General features: G+C 41.4%; 1 protein-coding gene across 3 annotated transcripts in view; it reads right to left on the bottom strand.

Annotated features, from left to right (window-relative positions):
- The window catches only part of trappc8 (trafficking protein particle complex 8), a 109,076-nt gene extending 88,038 nt beyond the window's left edge, over positions 1-21,038 (bottom strand). For 2 of the 3 annotated variants that reach the window (XM_039002835.1, XM_039002837.1), the window contains exons 1-5: positions 20,772-21,038; positions 15,960-16,172; positions 13,954-14,037; positions 10,523-10,612; positions 8,576-8,750 (exon numbers count right to left, since the gene is read on the bottom strand). In XM_039002835.1, the coding sequence (XP_038858763.1) occupies positions 8,576-8,750; positions 10,523-10,612; positions 13,954-14,037; positions 15,960-16,172; positions 20,772-20,928 (719 nt within the window). In that variant the 5' untranslated portion in view covers positions 20,929-21,038. The remainder of the gene's footprint in view (positions 1-8,575; positions 8,751-10,522; positions 10,613-13,953; positions 14,038-15,959; positions 16,173-20,771) is intronic. The other variant, XM_039002836.1, reaches the window with a different exon arrangement.
- Positions 21,039-21,391: the final 353 nt, after the last annotated feature.

Here is a 21,391-nt window from a genome sequence, read left to right as displayed (position 1 = left end):
AATGTCAGAATAAAAATGAGAGAATGATTTATTTAAGCTTTTATTTCTTTCATCGCATTCCCAGTGGGTCAGAAGTTTACATACACTCCATTTGTATTTGGTAGTGTTGCCTTTAAATTGTTTAACTTGGGTCAAACGCTTCGGGTAGCCTTCCACAATAAGTTGGGTGAAATTTTGGCCCATTCTTCCTGACAGGGCCGGTGTAATCGAGTCAGGTTTCTAGGCCTCCTTGCTCGCACATGCTTTTTCAGTTCTGCCCACAGATTTGCTATGGGATTGAGGTCAGGGCTTTGTGATGGCCACTCCAATACCTTGACTTTGTTGTCCTTAAGCCATTTTGCCACAACTTTGGAAGTATGCTTGGGGTCATTGTTCTTTTGGAAGACCCATTTGCGACCAAGCTTTAACTTCCTGACTGATGTCTTGAGATGTTGCTTCAATATATCCACATAATTTTCCTCGCTCATGATGCCATCTATTTTGTGAAGTGCACCAGTCCCTCCTTCAGCAAAGCACCCCCACAACATGACGCTGCCACCCCCGTGCTTTACAGTTGGGATGGTGCTCTTCAGCTAGCAAGCCTCCCCATTTTTCCTCCAAACATAACGATGGTCATTATGGCCAAACAGTTCCATTCATCAGACCAGAGGACATTTCTCCAAAAAGTACAATCTTTGTCCCCATGTGCAGTTGCAAACCGTAGTCTGGCTTTTTTATGGCGGTTTTGGAACAGTGGCTTCTTCCTTGCTGAGCAGCTTTTCAGGTTATGTCGATATAGAACTCGTTTTACTGTGGATATAGATACTTTGTACCCGTTTCCCCCAGCAATCTTCACATGGTCCTTTGCTGTTGTTTTGGGATTGATTTGCAATTCTCGCATCAAAGTACGTTCATGTCAAGGAGACAGAATGTGTCTCCTTCCTGAGCGGTATGACGGCTGCGTGGTCCTATGGTGTTTATACTTGCGTACTATTGTTTGTACAGATGAACGTGGTACCTTCAGGCGTTTGAAAATTGCTCCCAAGGATGAACCAGACTAGTGGAGGTCTACAATCTTTTTTCTGAGGATTTGGCTGATTTCTTTTGATTTTCCCATGATGTCAAGCAAAGAGGCACTGAGTTTGAAGGTAGGCCTTGAAATACATCCACAGGTACACCTCCGACTCAAATGATGTCAATTAGCCTATCAGAAGCTTCTAAAGCCATGACATACTTACCTGGAATTTTCCGAGCTGTTTAAAGGCAGTCAACTTAGCGCATGTAAACTTCTGACCCACTGGAATTGTGATATTATAAGTGAAATAATCTGTCTGTAAACAATTGTTGGAAAAATGACTTGTGTCATGCACAAAGTAGATGTCCTAACCAACTTGCCAAAACTATAGTTTGTTAACAAGGAATTTGTGGAGTGGTTGAAAAACGAGTTTCAATGACTCCAACCTAAGTGTATGTAAACTTCCGACTTCAACTGTAGATTCATGAGTATTTTTTTTAATCCATTTTAGAATAAGGCTCTAACGTAACAAAATGTGGAAAAACTCAAGGGGTCTGAATACTTTACAAATGCACTGTATGTCCTGAACACAAGACATCACTGAGTACCACTCATCATATTTTCAAGCATGGTGGTGGCTGCATCATGTTATGGGTATGCTTGTTATTGGCAAAGACTAGGAGAGTTTTTTTAGGATAAAATAAACGTAATAGAGCTAAGCACAGGAAAAATCAGAGAGGAAAACCTCTTTCGGTCTGCTTTATATATTTTGTGTAGGTCATTGACAAAAATGAAAATTAAATCAATTTTAATCTCACCTAGTAAAAAAAAAAATCTAATTAAATGCCCTTTTAGTGTAAGAGCTGTTCGAAAAGATCGTCTGAAATTTCTACCTGTTTTGGTGGGATGGAGTTTAGTTAATAGACCAATAAAGAGTTCCAAACCTCTGCCACTAACAGCTAGTTTTCAATTTTCCCTGCACCACGCAGACCACTTCCAGAAAGTCTAGCAAAATTCTTGCTTGATAAATGTCTCTTTGCTAAGAAGCTATTTGTTTATTTTTTCCCATTTTAACTTCATGGCTGCAGGGGCAGTATTGAGTAGGTGCCCAGAGTAACCGGCCTGCTCCTCAGTCATAGTTGCTAATATATGCATATTATTAGTATTGGATAGAAAACTCTGAAGTTTCTAAAACTGTTTGAATTATGTCTGAGTATAACATAACTCATATGGCAGGCAAAAACCTGAGAAAAAATCCAAACAGGAAGTGGAAATTCAGAGGCTGGTCGAGTTTCAACCAAGATCCCATTGAAATCACAGCGAGATATGAATGAGTATTCACTTCCTACGGCTTCCACTAGATGTCAACAGTCTGTAGAACTTTGTCTGATGACTCTAATGTGAAGGGGGGCTGAATGAGAGGAGAATGAGTCACCACTGCCATGAGGTGAACATTCTTTGACCACGCGCGCTCACATGAGAGGCAGCTCCGTTCCATCGCTCATCTGAAGTCAATCTAATTCTCCGGTTAGAACGTTATTCAAGATGTATGTTAACAACATTCTAAAGATTGATTCAATACATCGTTTGACATGTTTCTACTGACTGTTACGGAACTTTTGGACATTTCGTCAGGTTTTAGTGAACGCGCTTTGTGACTTTGGAATTGTTTACCAAACGCGCTAACCAAAGTAGCTAATTGGACATAAATAACGGACATTATCGAACAAAATCAAGCATTTATTGTGGACCTGAGATTCCTGGGAGTGCATTCTGATGAAGATCATCAAAGGTAAGGGAATATTTATCATGTAATTTCTGGTTTCTGCTGACTCCAACATGGCGGCTAATTTGACTATTGTTCTGAGCTCCGTCTCAGATTATTGCATGGTTTGCTTTTTCCGTAAAGTTTTTTTGAAATCTGACACAGCGGTTGCATTAAGGAGAGGTATATCTATAATTCCATGTGTATAACTTGTATTATCATCTACATTTATGATGAGTATTTCTGTTGAAACGATGTGGCTATGCAAAATCACTGGATGTTTTTGGAACTAGTGAATGTAACGCGCCAATGTAAACTCAGATTTTTGGATATAAATATGAACTTTATCAAACAAAACATACATGTATTGTGTAACATGAAGTCCTATGAGTGTCATCTGATGAAGATCATCAAAGGTTAGTGATTCATTTTCTCTCTATTTCTGCTTTTTGTGACTGCTATCTTTCGCTGGAAAAATGTCTGTGCTTATTGTGGTTTGGTGTGACCTAACAATCGTTTGTGGTGCTTTCGCTGAAAAGCATATTTGAAAAATCGGACACTTTGGTGGGATTAACAACAAGATTACCTTTAAAATGGTATAAGACACATGTATGTCTGAGGAATTTTAATTATGAGAATTGTTTTTTGAATTTGGCGTCCTGCACTTTCACTGGCTGTCATATCGATCCCGTTACCGGGAATGCAGCCATAACAAGTTTTTAATACAATAAAATAAAAATGGTACTTATTTGTTCCGCAGAATTTTTTTGATTTTGAGATCAAAACGGCTGCATTGGACCTTTAATAAGGTTTGTGCAGTAGGCTATAGGTTCAACACATTATCACTGCATATTGGCTATTCTTGAATTGCCTTGCCAATGTTGTTCATCTCAAACTATTTAAAAATTATATTTCAAAACATGAGATATATGATCACACTGGTAATATATAATTTGTTGTATTACTTGAGACAAATGTAAATCATTTGTGTTTTCATTAAACTGGACTGATGGTGCATCTCAGCAGATGGAGGGAGAGAGAAAAAGAGTGTGTGAGGGGACGAGTGTAAGAGCGCAGCGGAGAGGCTGCCTCTCACTGTCCCATCTGCTCTTCCTCCCTCCGCTGACTGACCAAAAAGGGGTCCCCACCTTCCATCTGATGGCTAAACTCAAGTTACACTTCTTTATTTCTAACTCATGCACCAATTCATGTTGTTACTCGTATGACCAGAGAACATGAAATACTCCTCGAAATTAGAAAGACAAGCCACTAATAACAACGCAAGCCTATCGAGACTTTGTAGTGTGAGTGGATAGAGGGGGCGTTTTATGGCTTATAGAAGTGTCGACAGTGCTGACAAATCTTTAACAGGAACTCGCCCAAAGAAAACAGCAGGTCTTTGCTGTATTCGTTGACAGTCTCTCTCTAGTCATGTTTTTTAAAATTTTTTGAAATCTCAATTAGTAGAGTTGACTATCAACTTCGCTATAGGCTCGTGGAAGATCCAAACTATCAGATTAGCCAGCGGTCGCCCGACAGGTGCACTTGATTTGCTCTCCGGGCCGCACCGGGTAGGCAGAGTTTGTACCTTCAGACACATGAAATGGTTCAAAACGGGAACACTTAAATTAACCAGCGTGCAGGGCCGTTGAATCATGTGCACCTACTACAAAGAGTGCAGACCGAATAAAAAAAATAGGAACGTAAAGCTTTATCATTGGGCTTTTTACAGGAATGTTTGGTGACGAGGAAAGCCTTTGAGATCGGCCAGTCGATCGGTTGGTGACCACTGGTTTACAGTGAGGTGAAACAGTAAAAATGTCATCCCCCACAAATGATGCAGCACCCCTCCCCCCCGTGGGCCAATTATTTATGTTGCATGGATTAATGAGAAGAAAAAATTAAATAAAAATCCCCCTTGCTGGAAATCAATGGGCGGAGCTTATAGGTCCTTATGGGGAAACTTTCTTGTTATGATGGGCTGCATATATGTACACCATTTCATGACTGTAGCTCAAACAGGAAAGGAGATTTGCTTAGTAAAAGTTCAGTTGATTACTATAACGCCTCCATTGGGCCAATCAGTGTAATTGTGCAAATGTTGGCTGTCCTAGACGGTAACTATGGATATATATATACCCAGTGTAACTGCACAAAGGCGGAGGTAGCGGTCCTGCTGCTGGGTTGTTGCCCTCCTACGGCCTCCTCCACGTCTCCTGATGTACTGGCCTGTCTCCTGGTAGCGCCTCCATGCTCTGGACACTACGCTGACAGACACAGCAAACCTTCTTGCCACAGCTCGCATTGATGTGCCATCCTGGATGAGCTGCACTACCTGAGCCACTTGTGTGGGTTGTAGACTCCGTCTCATGCTACCACTAGAGTGAAAGCACTGCCAGCATTCAAAAGTGACCAAAACATCAGCCAGGAAGCATAGGAACTGAGAAGTGGTCTGTGGTCACCACCTGCAGAACCACTCCTTTATTGGGGGTGTCTTGCTAATTGCCTATAATTTCCACCTTTTGTCTATTCCATTTGCACAACAGCATGTGAAATTTATTGTCAATCAGTGTTGCTTCCTAAGTGGACAGTTTGATTTCACAGAAGTGTGATTGACTTGGAGTTACATTGTGTTGTTTAAGTGTTCCCTTTATTTTTTGAGCAGTGTATATATATATTTTCTGGAACTACTACATGTACACATCTCATTGTTATTCAATTATTACAGATACAAATTGTTTTTGCACCCACCATGCGTCATGTCCGAAATGGTCATATGAGGTGAAACGTGTATATTTTGGGATGTGAGCACTCAGTTTGTTTGACCTGACGAAGATCCGTTTTGGATGGAAACATTGTCAATAAAGTGGTGAACTGGGAGCTTTAAAAGTGTGCGGGCCTTCTTGTTCTATACTGTCCATGGCAGCCACATCATTCCCCAAAGTTTGTCAAAGTCAGGCCAGTGGTGTCTGAGATATCATGTGACTAACATACGTACAGAGACAGATCTATAGTCTCCCCCCCTATAGTCATTTTTTAAACGTAGGAATGGACGGAGACGAATCCATAGACTCAGATTTTTTTTTGAAAAGCTACTACTACTTAACCCAACCAGTTAACAGCCTCTGGCCATATTTTTACAGACAGTAAAATAAAATAAAATGATTTACATCCCGCCATAATTTTATTATAAAAATACATTCTCAATCCACATGAATCATCCCTTGGTTCGTTCATGCATCAAGGTTGTGCTAATAATGAGGTTTTAATTCAAGGTTGTGTACTGGTAAAAATGAAAGGAATCCATAACTGCCGGTGGGGAACAGAATCAACACCCTCCTCTTTACTGCTTTTGGTCTAATGATGCAGAGGGCCACACACACACAGAGAAGAGCTGAGGTCATAGACTTGGCTGTCGAGAGAGCGCGAGAGAGCGCGAGTGGGGGATGAATCAGAATTAGTTGGGTAACATAGATAAATAAGATGTTTTATTTACATAATATGCTTATGTGAGATACTTGTCATTAGAATGTCTCCCTTTGGACTATACTGTTGGCAGTTGCACTTTTCCCTTCTCAGCTAGGGAAAAGTCACTTGGGGCCCAGAGAGGGGAGAGGTCAGGATTGTCTTCATATGTGAATGTATCTGTTAAACCATGTGAAGGGATGATTAAGGGGGAACCAATTATCTCTTGGCTCCACAATGTCTGTGCGCAAGTCACTCCCCTCAGTGAGCTTGTCCAGGAGTGGGGAGAATAGGGGGTTTTACTTGAGATAGAGTTGACAATTGAGTTATGCCTTGGATGAGGTAATGTTTTGGTACTATGAAGTACCAGGAACGAGATTAGAACCTCGTCTTAGAGACCAAACTGAACGATAATTTATAGCTAATGCTATCTGGCTATGGGATACTCCTCTCTCAAGTAAAAGTCTTTCTTTGTGAACTGTTCCTAAGATCTGTGGTCTGTCATGTAAGTTGAGAGGGGTGTATCTTGGCTATAAAAGATCTTGGTATTCTTTTGTAGGGACTCTCAGAATTCATTATAGACACTGAATTGATCTGAGAGTCAAAGGCTCAAGGTACTAAACGATATCATAACCGCCATCGATAAAAGACAGTACTGTGCAGCCGTCTTCATCGACCTGGCCAAGGCTTTCGACTCTGTCAATCACCATATTCTTATCGGCAGACTCAGTAGCCTCGGTTTTTCTAATGACTGCCTTGCCTGGTTCACCAACTACTTCGCAGACAGAGTTCAGTGTGTCAAATCGGAGGGCATGTTGTCCGGTCCTCTGGCAGTCTCTATGGGGGTACCACAGGGTTCAATTCTCGGGCCGACTCTTTTCTCTGTATATATCAATGATGTTGCTCTTGCTGCGGGCGATTCCCTGATCCACCTCTACGCAGACGACACCATTCTGTATACTTCTGGCCCTTCCTTGGACACTGTGCTATCTAACCTCCAAACGAGCTTCAATGCCATACAACACTCCTTCCGTGGCCTCCAACTGCTCTTAAACGCTAGTAAAACCAAATGCATGCTTTTCAACCGGTCGCTGCCTGCACCCGCACGCCCGACTAGCATCACCACCTTGGATGGTTCCGACCTAGAATATGTGGACATCTATAAGTAGCTAGGTGTCTGGCTAGACTGCAAACTCTCCTTCCAGACTCATATCAAACATCTCCAATCCAAAATCAAATCTAGAGTCGGCTTTCTATTTCGCAACAAAGCCTCCTTCACTCACACCGCCAAACTTACCCTAGTAAAACTGCCTATCCTACCGATCCTCGACTTCGATGTCATCTACAAAATAGCTTCCAATACTCTACTCAGCAAACTGGATGCAGTTTATCACAGTGCCATCCGTTTTGTCACCAAATCCCCTTATACCACCCACCACTGCGACCTGTATGCTCTAGTCGGCTGGCCCTCGCTACATGTTCGTCGTCAGACCCACTGGCTCCAGGTCATCTACAAGGCTATGCTAGGTAAAGCGCCGCCTTATCTCAGTTCACTGGTCACAATGGCAACACCCACCCGTAGCACACGCTCCAGCAGGTGTATCTCACTGATCATCCCTAAAGCCAAAACCTCATTTGGCCGCCTTTCCTTCCAGTTCTCTGCTGCCTGCGACTGGAACGAATTGCAAAAATCTCTGGAGTTGGAGACTTTTATCTCCCTCAACAACTTTAAACATCTGCTATCTGAGCAGCTAACCGATCGCTGCAGCTGTACATAGTCCATCGGTATATAGCCCACCCAATTTACCTACCTCATCCCCATACTGTTTTTATTTATTTACTTTTCTGCTCTTTTGCACACCAGTATCTCTACTTGCACATGATCATCTGATGATTTATCACCCCAGTGTTAATCTGCTAAATTGTAATTATTCGCTCCTATGGCCTATTTATTGCCTACCTCCTCATGCCTTTTGCACACATTGTATATAGATTCTCTTTTTTTCCCCTACTATGTTATTGACTTGTTTATTGTTTAACTCTGTGTAACTCTGTGTAACTCTGTGTTGTTGTCTGTTCACACTGCTATGCTTTATCTTGGCCAGGTCGCAGTTGCAAATGAGAACTTGTTCTCAACTAGCCTACCTGGTTAAATAAAGGTGAAATAAAAAAAATAAAAAATAAAAGGGCGATTTTGAAGCTCATATGATTAAAGATTAAATTTAAGTATAACTCTGACTGGTGTGTGGTTTATAACTCTCCTCATTTGGTAATACAGGAAATTGCCACGACAAGCGCGAGAGAGCGCGACTGTGTGTGCATGCAAGTGTGTGTGCGCGTCTATTGCCCACCTCTGTTCTTCCCCCTGGCTCATGTCGTGCAGGAGGACGTAGTATTTGAGTGTGTTGGGGATGAACCACTTGGGGTTGGTGTACTCTCCATTGTGCTGGATCCTGTGCTGCTCCTGAGACAGCTTGAGGAACTGCTCCACTGGTACAGCCTCACTGGACGACACCACCAACAGACCTGCAGGAGCACCAGTCAAGGAACCACAACCAGAGAGAGGTGGGGGGGAGAGTGAGAGAGCAGCAAAAGGAGAAGATAATGAGTAGGGAGGGTGGGGAGAGAGGATGAAATTAGAGAAGGGGAAATAGCTGGGGAGTGACAGATGGACAAACTGAAAAATGATAATGCCCTTTTGGTGTAAGAGCTGTTTGAAAAGACCGTCTTTTGATTTGATATTGAGATAAACGGCTGCATTTGACCTTTAAAAATAGTTCTGAGATTTGTGCAGTAGGCTATAGGCTCAACACATTATCTCTGACCCCTTGACTTTTCCCACATTTTGTTATGTTACAACCTGATTCAAAAATTGATTAAATCGTCCTCCCCCCTCAATCTACAAACAATACCCCATAATGATAAAGCAAAAACAGGTTTGACATTAACTAGGACATTTACATATGAAGTCACACTCTTTCAGTGTACCTTGCTGAAGCACCTTTAGCAGCGATTACAGCCTCGAGTCTTCCTGGTTATGAGGCTACACGCTTGGCACACCTGTATTTGGGGAGTTTCTACCATTCTTCTCTACAGATCTGTTGGAAGTCTGAAGTCGTGAGTGCTCTGGAGCAGGTTTTCATCAAGGATCTCCGTACTTTGCTCCGTTCATCTTTCCCTCAATCCCGACTAGTCTCCTAGTCCCTGCCGCTGAAAAACATCCCCACAGCATGATGCTACCACCACCATGCTTCTCTGTAGGGATGGCGCCAGGTTTCCTCCAGACATGACCCTTGGCATTCAGGCCAAAGAGTTCAATCTTGGTTTCATCAGACCAGAGAATCTTGTTTCTCATGGTCTGAGTCCTTTAGGAAAACTCCAAGCGGGCTGTCATGTGCCTTTTACTGAGGAGTGGCTTCTATCTGGCCACTCTACCATAAAGGTCTGATTGCTGGAGTGCTGCAGAGATGGTTGTCCTTCTCCCATCTCCACAGAGGAACTCTGGAGCTCTATCAGAGTGACCATCGAGTTCTTGGTCTCCTCCCTGACTAAGGCGCTTCTCCCCCAATTGCTCAGGTTGGCCAGGCAGCCAGCTAGAATAGAATAGTCTTGGTGGTTACAAACTTCTTCCATTTAATAATGGAGGCCACTGTGTTCTTGGGGACCTTCAATGCTGCAGACACTTCCCCAGAACTGTCCCTCGACACAATCCTGTCTCGGAGCTCTATGGACAATTCCGTCGACCTCATGGCTTAGTTTTTGCTCTGACATGCACTGTCAACTGTGGGACATTATATAGACAGGTTGTGTGCCTTTCCAAATCATGTCCAATCAATTGAATTTACCACAGGTGGACTCCAATCAAGTTGTAGAAACATCTCAAGGACGATCAATGGAAACAGGATACACCGGAGCTCAAATTTCCAGTCTCATAGCAAAGGGTCTAAATACTTATGTAAATAAGTTATTTCTGTTTATAAGATTTAATACATTTGCAAAAATTTCTAAAAACCTGTTTTCACTTTGTCACTATGGGGCATTGTGTAAATTGATGAGGATTTGTTTTAACTTAATCAATTTTAGAATAAGGCTGTAACGTAACAAAATGTGGAAAAAGGGAAGGGGTCTGAATACTTTCCGATTGCACTGTATATGATCACACTGGTAATATATAATTTGTTGTAATAAAAAAATAAACAGTCAGGTACTTAATTGTTACCTAGAAATGATTTGATTTTGAGATTTGATTTATCATGATCATAGTGTTTATTGTAGTATGTTGAAGCAGAGAAGGATACAGGCGAGGTAGTGGTTGAGGAACTCATGGTCAGAGGCAGGCATTGACTGGAGGAAGCTCTCCCTGTACGCCTCAAACCAGGGAGTCGTGGCTGGAGAGAAGACAACAACAAAATGAGAGCAAGAACATCACTCTAACCTAACCTCACCTCACCTCCATGCAACACAACCCTGAGAGAGTGGAGCTGCACAGAGACCACCTGAAGCCTACACCCAGGGGCGCTGCTGAGAGGTCTATACACACCCAGCTCAACCAGACAAGAGAGGCTGGGAATTGACATACACACACTGATTGTGTAGCTGCAACAAATGATACTCAGGGAGAGAAATAAATGAATGATTAGCCAGATGAAAGAGAAGGATTTTACCAGCACTCAATTCTTCTTTTATCCTAAACCCCATTGAGATGCAGAGAGCATCTTGCTGCTTATTGCAGACTATATTTGTCATCAAGAGATACACCCAGTATTGTCAGAAGAACAACCAGCTTCAGGCAGTAATGTTGACAGGACAATGAGGATCAAAGCAAGTGTAGACACCTATGTAACGTAACACCTGGATGAGAGTGAGGAAATAGTACCGGAGTCAGTATGCAGACAACACTATCAGAACTCGTCCAATAAGAAGCTCTCGTGATCTTTAAAAGGTGTGCCCTAATGAATACATCCTGGTAATTCCACCATCTCTGGTTCTCTCGCTCTTCACAAGACAAACACAGCAGACTGTGTGTTTGGACTAGATCAACTGATAAGTGAACTGTACAGAGCTGCCGGTGTCTCGCTCTATGCATGGAAGCCAAAACCGACCCATGTATATTTTTGGACAGAGGACAGCTCTTCTCGTCAGCTCTACAAAAATATAGGCCTAAATAAATAGTACAGCAAGAAGCAACAATCAAATCAAAAGAGACCATTCAATCTTAGATTCAATCTGAATATGGATGGAGAAACTTTAAACCAAGACTGCCAGTAAAACAATAATAATTTGGTTATATAGCAGTACATTTACTATAGTAGAACACAGGCACAACAGCACAATGAGGAAGATTAACCTATAAACCCCTGGGCACGGCTCCAGTCCATTTTCCAAAGAGATTACGCAGCAAGACATTTACATGAATCATTGTATGGCAGATAAATCATGAGAAAGGGAATCTAAAGCCACCAGAGGTCAGTCTAGTGTTGCACGGTATATACCGAAACTTCAGTACTTTTTCGATACTAGAACATGAAAAACGGTTTGGTACCAGAATTTGTGTTACTTTAGGTACATCTGTCAAATGTGTCTCACGTCATATGCCAATTGAGAGGATTGAGTCTGTCTTGTAATTTGTCTGACTCTTTTCAAGGGGGCAGTAGCTAGCCAGGCTGCGCTTATGCATACAGTGCAAGCAACTTTTGAAAAGCAAGCGAGAGATCATAGATCAACATTCTAAAACGACAAAAAAATAATAATAATAATTGTTTAGCTTTATTTAACTAGGCAAGTCAGTTAAGAACAAATTCTTATTTACAATGACGGCCTAGGAACAGTGGGTTAGCTGCCTTGTTCAGGGGCAGAACGACAGATTTTTACCTTATCAGCTCTGGGATTTGATCTTGCAACCTTTCAGTTACAAGTCCAACGCTCTAACCACTAGGCTACCTGCCTATATTCAGCATGACATTCATGTGAGAATTATAATATGATTACACAAGCCAAAAATCATGTGAAATGCACTCATAACTTGACAGCAATATATTTAGACTACTTTGCGTTAGACTGGGCTTGCTAGCAGTAGCCACTAGCCAGCCAGCAGCCCTGGGCGGAGTATTGCACCCTGGGAAGTGAAATGTACTATGCTGTGTAACTTCCATTGTATTTCTATTGCGTGTAGACTATTACAATATAGAAGCTTCAGAAAGTAGCTTCAAAGTGTTTGTTGTTTTGTAACTATTAATTTAATACATCAAAATATTTAGCTGTAATGAATCCTAGATCTAAAGAATGTCATTTGACCCAATATTATGGCCATAGATGAGAAAATTAACCCTGATATGTATCAAATTATATTTCAAAAGTTTTAAAACACAAAAATGTAAAATAATTTTGTATGCTCGGAGTCTCATACATGGGTTTGCATAATAATTTTTTTTGATATTCTTGCCATTCCACTGCTGGCTTGCTTCTGAAGCTAAGCAGGGTTGGTCCTGGTCAGTACCTGGATTGGAGACCAGATGCTGCTGGAAGAGGTGTTGGAAGGCCAGTAGGAGGCACTCTTTCCTCTGGTCTAAAAAATATCCCAATGCCCTAGGGCAGTGATTGGGGACACTGCCCTGTGTAGGGTGCCGTCTTTCGTATGGGATGTTAAACGGGAATCCTGACTCTCTGTGGTCATTAAAGATCCCATGGAACTTATTGTAAGAGTAGGGGTGTTAACCCCGGTGTCCTGGCTAAATTCCCAATCTGGCCCTCAAACCATCATGGTCACCTAATAATCCCCAGTTTACAACTGGCTCATTCATCCCCCTCTCCCCTGTAACTATTCCCCAGGTCGTTGCTGTAAATGAGAATGTGTTCAACTCACCTGGTAAAATAACAGATAAATAAAATTTGTCCCAATTTTTTTTACTGAATATAGAATATATTCTATTTATTCTACTAGTTATCAACATATTGTTCAATGTTTCAAAAAATTAAGCCCAGTGGTTATTCTGTGACTTTAGCTAATATGTTTTCTTTTTTTTGTTGCCATGGTATCATTCCAGTATCGTTTTGGTAATGAGTATTATGATACTAAACTAGATATCGAAGTATAAAATTAAAATAAATCTGCATATCGTGACAACACTAGGTCTGTTTTTGAAAAATGTAGCAACAAAGGCCTAAATAAACATTAATTTGACAAGTCAAAACAAGCATAACTCACACTTAATTGTTAGTGTCCACTGTCCTGCACAATTCATTTAGTGCCATATATGTACTAAGGCAAATTAGCCAAACCTGAAATTAGTCATTGAATGATTGGTTGTTACTTTTAATAGCGTAGTTTGTACCTTGTTTACAAACAAGCAAACCATGTGTCACCCATAATCATTTCCTATCCCTTACTTTTCAGAGAGGACCACAGGTTAAAGCTGATTGAGAGAGAACAGAAGGACACAGGAGTTATATGCTACTAATGCTCATACATCAGTTTAAAATAATATTTGAAACCATTTCAAATACATTAGCTGTGCTTGATTGAGCTTGCCTGACACAATAGAACCAATATACCAACCAAGGATAGGCCAGTTTCAATTATAAAAATGGAGGATGTTAGGAGAGAAGGACAGTCTGCTACAGTTATGCTATGGAAAGAAAGAAGAACGGAGAGAGGGGGAGAGGTAGGGCCACCCCCTACATAGATATTGTGAGGTTGTCGGGTGAGGCCAGGTGAGATGAGTACAGGTACCTGTATAATGCTTGGAGGTGCTGAGTTCCGTTAGTGTGTCCCTCCAGTCACTGTACCAGGGGACGCTAGCTTTAACAGAGCGATCTGATGAGGGGAGAGAGTCATGGACTAGCGTTAGCAACATCCCATTAACTGTACAGGATCTCCCACTGATGTTTACCACTCATAGCTCATCCACAGTACCAATATCATAGATAGTATACATCACATTGTAGATACCACATTGTAGCTAGTTGACCACTGTAGGGAAAACCAGGGAAGAGCAGCAGTATATGAGACTGTGCTGCTGGAGAGGGTCATTCTCACAACCATGGCTTCCACTTTGACCTACAAATGTGACCTATAGATAGCTTGGAAAAAAGGTTAGCCCAAATCATAAGCTTAGCTTCCAGTTTAGATTCAAACAAAACAGTGAAGACATAACATACCATTTCTATGCTCCATTCATAGGTCAAAGGGAGAAATAGGAGAGCCATAGTTGGGTTGACTTAACTGTAGGTTAGGGTTAGAGGAGGCTGTTTGATCCAAGCAAGGTCCACTAACAGTATGGGAGAAATAGAGTGGATTGGAGAGGTTTGTGGATGTGGACCAGCAGGGGGAAACACACGCTTTGATAGAGTCACCACAAAGTTGCTGCACTGCTACCCAAAGGTCATTCCTTGTGAAAATGTAACAGTAATCTCCATTAACTTTCCTGAAATTTCTCTAGGCTGTATTCATATAATGAACCACGTTTTCATCCAACATTATTGTGAGCAAAGTACATGCTGGATAAAAAGAATGTTTTTTAAACATTACGACAGGCCTGATGGAAACAGCAAATGTTGCTGTTCAACTTTCCAAATGTCCACAAAACAAAATACGCTAGACACGGTGGGATCTTTTCTTGTTGGTAAAATGAATTATGCAAGAAATGGAGTTGTTAACTCTTACGCGCAAATATTGAATATAACAACCATCATATCGAAGTAAATTTGGAGTCATGCGATGACATGTGTGGCTCTCCAACTACGACTCGGAAAAGCATGCAGTTTATTAGGCTACAGATGAAATAAGTTATGAACTTCACAGGGTGGTGAATGTGAAAAGTAATGAGCTTGATGCTCCTTTCTAATAAATATCAAGGGTCTTATTCTGGTGATATGATGATCAATGCTTGGCTGCCACTTGACAATTAAAAATTATTTAACTCCTTTGTCCATAGTATCATCATGTAGGCTATACCCGCACTGTATCTGCCAGCTGTTGGCTTGAGCACACGTGCCAATACCAGAGTTGGCATATTTGTGTTAAAACCATCAGTAGATTTGAAAATGAGATGGAAACCCATTTAACCTGTGGTTTTTTTCTCGATACATGGGAATTGAACTACAAAAGTTATTTTTATGTGCACTGTCACCTCACACAGCCTTTTATCTGCAACAAGTCAATTTGCTGGAAACACATCTCTGGTGGGAAAATGTGCATATTGTTTTTATGCAGATGTGTGAATATCTGCATGAAAATCTGTCGCCAATTGGATGGAAACCTAGCTATATACACTGAAAAATAATATGTCCTGCAAAAAGCATTTCTCTGAACTAAATTTCAGGTAACTAAAAGTGTTTAGGGATATTTCTGTTCCACTGTCAAACGGCTTGACCTGTAACGTTGTAGGTTAGAGGACAGAGGTTGAAGTAGGCTCTTACCCAAGGGTCGTCCAGGTCAAGAGAAGAGAAAATAAAACGAGAGAAGTTCATAAATTACAAAATGAACATGGAAATCACTCCCATATTGCAATATGTTTGCTGTTATTGTCTGTCTGGAAAACAATTTATTTTAAAGTAAATCCCTACAGTCATGCCTCTCTCCCGAGTGTCTGCTGCCATCTGCAGGACAGTCTATGAAACTACAGGACAAGTCTCACATTCATCATCAATAAACACTACATTCCTACAACTCATTAAACACTCCATCCTTTACCCATGTCACACTCATCCCCTTCTTTCGCTGTCCAAATTACTCACCACTAATATTAAGGTCATAGTCTCCGGCGGTGATGACATTGGCCACACCCCCCTCTGCTGGTTGGCATGCCGACACCACCTCGCTGAGCAGCCGTCGCTGGGCGGGACTATGGACTCCGGCGGTGGGGACAGACGGGCGTGTCACCACATTGTTGACACTGATGCGAAGGTTCTTCACCACCTGCATCTGATTGTTAGGGTCCCTCATGTGACCTATTGAGAGACCCGTATGGGAAAAGGTTAGGCTACATACGCACAATCACACATCATATGTCTTTGAGCTGGACATGAGAAAATATAGGTTATTCATATGTCACCAATAAACCACATGAGAGCATTGATTGAAGTGTGCATCTCCTTTTTCCTTTCAGATACACAGACAGTCAAATTAAGAAAATCATTCGAAATTTTAACAAAAGAGGGGGATGATGCTAAACGTGTGAAGAGACGTGGATGTGAGACTAAATTAAGGTGATATAAAACACCCAACTACTTATGACTACTGCATGAAGGATCCACAGAAACAGCGTCCATACAACTTCATGCAGTAAGAACATTATCATGAGGCAGCATGTTTGGACAGCCGGACATCAAAGCATACACTCACATTCAAGTGGTCATGTAGCCTAACTCTTATGGCACTTCTCCATAGCGAAGAGAAGCGTTTTGTGTCCTCCTCTAAGTCTGTCTGGCCTGTCAACAATTTGGAAACATTCCTACAGAAATTACATTTGACTGAAAAGCAGGCACACACATACACACCACTGAAAAGCAAAATCTCTGTAAGCAATTTTTGTGAGAATGCCACAACCTGTTTGCGGGAGTAACATCTCTAATTCGAGGAATTTCCCCCAGAATACACACATCAACACCAGCTACTAAATTGTTAGTAAGTCTGTTGCTCTACAGGCAGCTGTGACAACCGTGCTGTAATGTAGGGCTGACTGACCTTCTGGATAGACAGGTGCAGGAGGACAATAGGAAACCCCTAATCCAACTCCTCTTGAGCAGAATATGTAAACTATGCATTCCACAAATCTAATGTACATGAGGGTTATTTTTATTTATTTATTATTTTACCTATGGGCAGTGCCTTAGACCACTGCGCCACTCGGGAGGCCCGAAAGGGGTAATTATAAGACAACCTGGGTTATTACAGGTCAGTGACTATAATGGATGTGATTTTATCATAGCCTGATGATTAAAACCCAGTCTTGTTTATTCCAAAACACGACAGTTTTCCAATTTCACATGAGCCATAGCAAAAAGAAACACGGTAGCTATGGATGTGGTTGCTAGGCCTTTGTAGCAAGACTATATGGTAGCTATGGATATCAGTTGGAAACTACATAGCTAACTAGCTAGCTAGATTGCATAAAGAGTAAGGTAGCCAGGACATTTCATTGTCAGACCATGAGTAACCTGGCATTTGGTAAACTAGCACTAAGCCAAATTACTAATACAAGGACAGTTAAAGTCGGAAGTTTACATACACCTTAGCCAAATACATTTGAACTCAGTTTCACAATTCCTGACATTTAATCCAAGTAAAAATGCCATGTATTAGGTCAGTTAGGATCACCACTTTATTGTAAGAATGTGAAATGTCAGAATAATAGTAGAGAATGATTTATTTATTTCATCACATTCCCAGTGGGTCAGAAGTTTACATACACTCAATTAGTATTTGGTAGCATTGCCTTTAAATTGTTTAACTTGGGTCAAACGCTTTGAGTAGCCTTCCACACGCTTCCCACAATAAGTTGGGTGAATTTTGGCCCATTCCTCCTGACAGGGCCGGTGTAACTGAGTCAGGTTTGTAGGCCTCCTTGTTCGCACACGCTTTTTCAGTTCTGCCCACAAATTTTCTATAGGATTGAGGTCAGGGCTTTGTGGTGGCCACTCCAATAGCTTGACTTTGTTGTCCTTAACTTCTCTAGGATAGGGGGCAGCATTTTCACATTTGGATGAAAAGCATACCCAAATTCAACTGCCAGCTACTCATCCCCAGAAGATAAGATATGCATATTATTAGTAGATTTGGATAGAAAACACTCTGAAGTTTCTAAAACTGTTTTAATCATGTCTGAGTATAACAGAACTTATTTAGCAGGCGAAACCCCGAGGACAAACCATTCAGGTTAGTTTTTTTTTTTTTTTTGAGGTCACTCTTTTCAATGGATTTTCATTGGGAATACCGATTTCTAATTGACCTTCTTGCAGATCCTACCGCTTCCACTGGATGTCAACAGTCTTTAGAAATTGGTTGAGGGTTTTTCCTTTGTGTAATGAAGAAGTTAGGCCATCTTCAACGAGGGTCACTTGTTGTGTACTGTTTGTTAGAGGCGCGTGACCAGAAAGCTAGCTACAGTTTGTTTTAATCCTGTATTGAACACAGATCATCCCGTCTTCAATTTTATCGATTATTTACGTTAAAAAATACCTAAAGTTGTATTACAATAGTAGTTTGAAATGTTTTGGCAAAGTTTACAGGTCACTTGAGATATTTTGTAGTCACGTTTCACAAGTTGGAACCGGTGTTTTTTTGGATCAAACGCGCCAAATAAATGGACATTTTGGAAAGATATCGACGGAATTAATCTAACAAAAAGATCATTTGTGATGTTTATGGGACATATTGGAGTGCCAAAAACAGAAGCTCGTCAAAGGCATGAATTATATTTTTATTTCTGCGTTTTGTGTCGCGCCTGCGGGGTTGAAATATGCTTCTCTCTCTTTGTTTACTATGGTGCTAACTCAGGTAATAGCATCGTTTGCTTTTGCCGAAAAGCCTATTTGAATTCTGACATGTTGGCTGGATTCACAACCAGTGTAGCTTTAATTTGGTATTTTTCATGTGTGATTTAATGAAAGTTTGATTTTTATAGTAATTTATTTGAATTTGGCGCTCTGCATTTTTACTGGCTTTGGCCCCACATATCCCAGAGAAGTTAAGCCATTTTGCCACAACTTTGGAAGTATGCTTGGGGTCATTGTCCATTTGGAAGACCCATTTGCAACCAAGCTTAAACTTCCTGACTGATGTCTTGAGATGTTGCTTCAATATATCCACATAATTTTCCTTTCTCATGATGCCATCTATTTTGTGAAGTGCACCAGTCCCTCCTGCAGCAAAGCACCCCCACAACATGATGCTGCCACCCCCGTGCTTCACGGTTGGGATGGTGCTCGTCGGCTTGCAAGCCTCCCCTTTTTTCCTCCAAACATAACGATGGTCTTTATGGCCAAACAGTTCTATATTTGTTTCATCAGACCAGAGGACATTGCTCCAAAAAGTACAATCTTTGTACCCATGTGCAGTTGCAAACCGTAGTCTGGCTTTTTTATGGCGGTTTTGGAGCAGTGGCTTCTTCCTTGCTGAGCGGCCTTTCAAGTTATGTCGATATAGGACTCGTTTTACTGTGGATATAGATACTGTTTTGTACCCGTTTCCTACAGCATCTTCACAAGTTCCTTTGCTGTTGTTCTGGGATTGATTTGCACTTTTTGCACCAAAAGTACGTTCATCTCTAGGAGACAGAACCTCCTTGAGCAGGATGACGGCTGCCTGGTCCCATGGTGTTTATACTTCCGTACTATTGTTTGTACAGATGAATGTGGTACCTTCAGGCGTTTTAAAATTGCTCCCAAGGATGAACCAGACTTGTGGAGGTCTACAATTTTGTTTCCTCAGGTCTTGGCTGATTTCTTTTGATTTTCCCATGATGTCAAGCAAAGAAGCACTGAGGTTGAAGGTAGGCCTTGAAATACATCCACAGGTACACCTCCAAATGACTCAAATTATGTCAATTAGCCTATCAGAAGCTTCTAAAGCCATGTCATCATTTTCTGGAATTGTCCAAGCTGTTTAAAGGCACAGTCAATTTAGTGTATGTAAACTTCTGACCCACTGGAATTGTGATACAGTGAATTATCAGTGAAAATCTGAATGTAAACAATTATTGGAAAAATGACTTGTCATGCACAAAGTAGTTGTCCTAACCTACTTGCCAAAACTATAGTTTGTTAACAAGAAATGTGTGGAGTGGTTGAAAAACGAGTTTTAATGACTCCAACCTAAGTGTATGTAAACTTCCGACTTCAACTGTAGCTGCTTAATCCAAGTTCAACTGAATGGCCATCTCTGTCTCAGACTCCATCTTCCTCCTGTTAGCCAGCTTTTTAGCGTACGGTATGTCAAATATGGTCGGGCGTTGTTCAGTCAGTGACACTGTCCAACAAGGTGACTGGCTGTTAGCTGGCTAAGCACTTTTGAAATTGGTTAAGATAGAAAGCAGACTTTCTACTTTCAAGTTGCAGCTAAACAACTTAGTATGACAGGCGATGTTTAACTCCCACGTCCCTGCCAGTCCCACTTAACGTTAGTCTAGGTGGGCCTCTTCCCAGCCCTTTGACACCAGGAAGCCTTCTTTGCTAACGGCATTAGCTGCAAAGACACCCAAAACGGTTGCAGACGTACGACAATAGCGGACATATCGTGTCCTATCGGGTGACACATTGAAGAAACAAGACAAAGGCCTCTGTTTCAGCACCACATCTGTTACTGGTTAGCCATTCCTGTCACTTGACTGACAAAGTGACGGCAGTAGCTGTGGAGTGTAACTAGCTAGGTAGTTTAGCTAACGTTAGCGAGCTTAGCTGGCTAGGATAACATGCTACGTTAATGATAAGTAGCTAGCTGTGGACATAAAACACACAAAAATGGCGCAATAGCTTCATTTTAGATTCCCCTTGTGTAATGTGGAAGTTCTAGCATGAAAACTTCAAGTTGTTGTGTATAAAAGCCCTTACCTTCGGAGGTTAGCCGGCAGAAAGGTCTTAACAGCTCCGAGAAATTAAGGTTGTTTTTACGAGTCACTTTTTCCGCATCTTCGCTGCACAGGACAGCCACCATCGGAACAAACGAGTCCTGGATGAACTCCTGCACAGACTGTACGCACTGAGACATTGCGGTCTGCTTGAGAGGCCCAGACTACGAAATTGTATTTCTCTCTGGATTTAGATAGTGAAAAGCTATCCGCTTCTGAGTTGAAAACAACAGTGCAAGGCAGCCATGTTGAATTCTACAGTTGCCTGATTCGCTTCGGTCGTCACTAGTTAACACAGCCACAAAGTTATAAACTCCGCCTATTTTTAAAATGTCTCTTCGTTATTTAACCACACTACTGACATTATGCGTAACTCTAACCTGAAATTAAGACAAAAAGCACATTTTTTAAAAAGCATTTTTACGATATAGCCAAATGTGACTTTGTGGCTATGCTATTTAGTGGAAACCATTCGCTTCTGAGAAATGTGCAATTGCAGCCCGCAATTCCTGCATCTGCAGGAACCCCTTTATACTTATATTGGTAAATGTTTAAACTACAATAGCCGAGAGATAGGGGCGCAGCAGTACAGTAGGTACCAGT

The sequence above is a fragment of the Salvelinus namaycush genome, chromosome 10 (genome assembly GCF_016432855.1).
Source record: "Salvelinus namaycush isolate Seneca chromosome 10, SaNama_1.0, whole genome shotgun sequence".
Taxonomy (NCBI): Eukaryota; Metazoa; Chordata; class Actinopteri; order Salmoniformes; family Salmonidae; genus Salvelinus; species Salvelinus namaycush.
The sequence above is the reverse complement of the archived record's forward strand: the minus strand, read 5'-3'. Positions and strand labels throughout refer to the sequence as shown.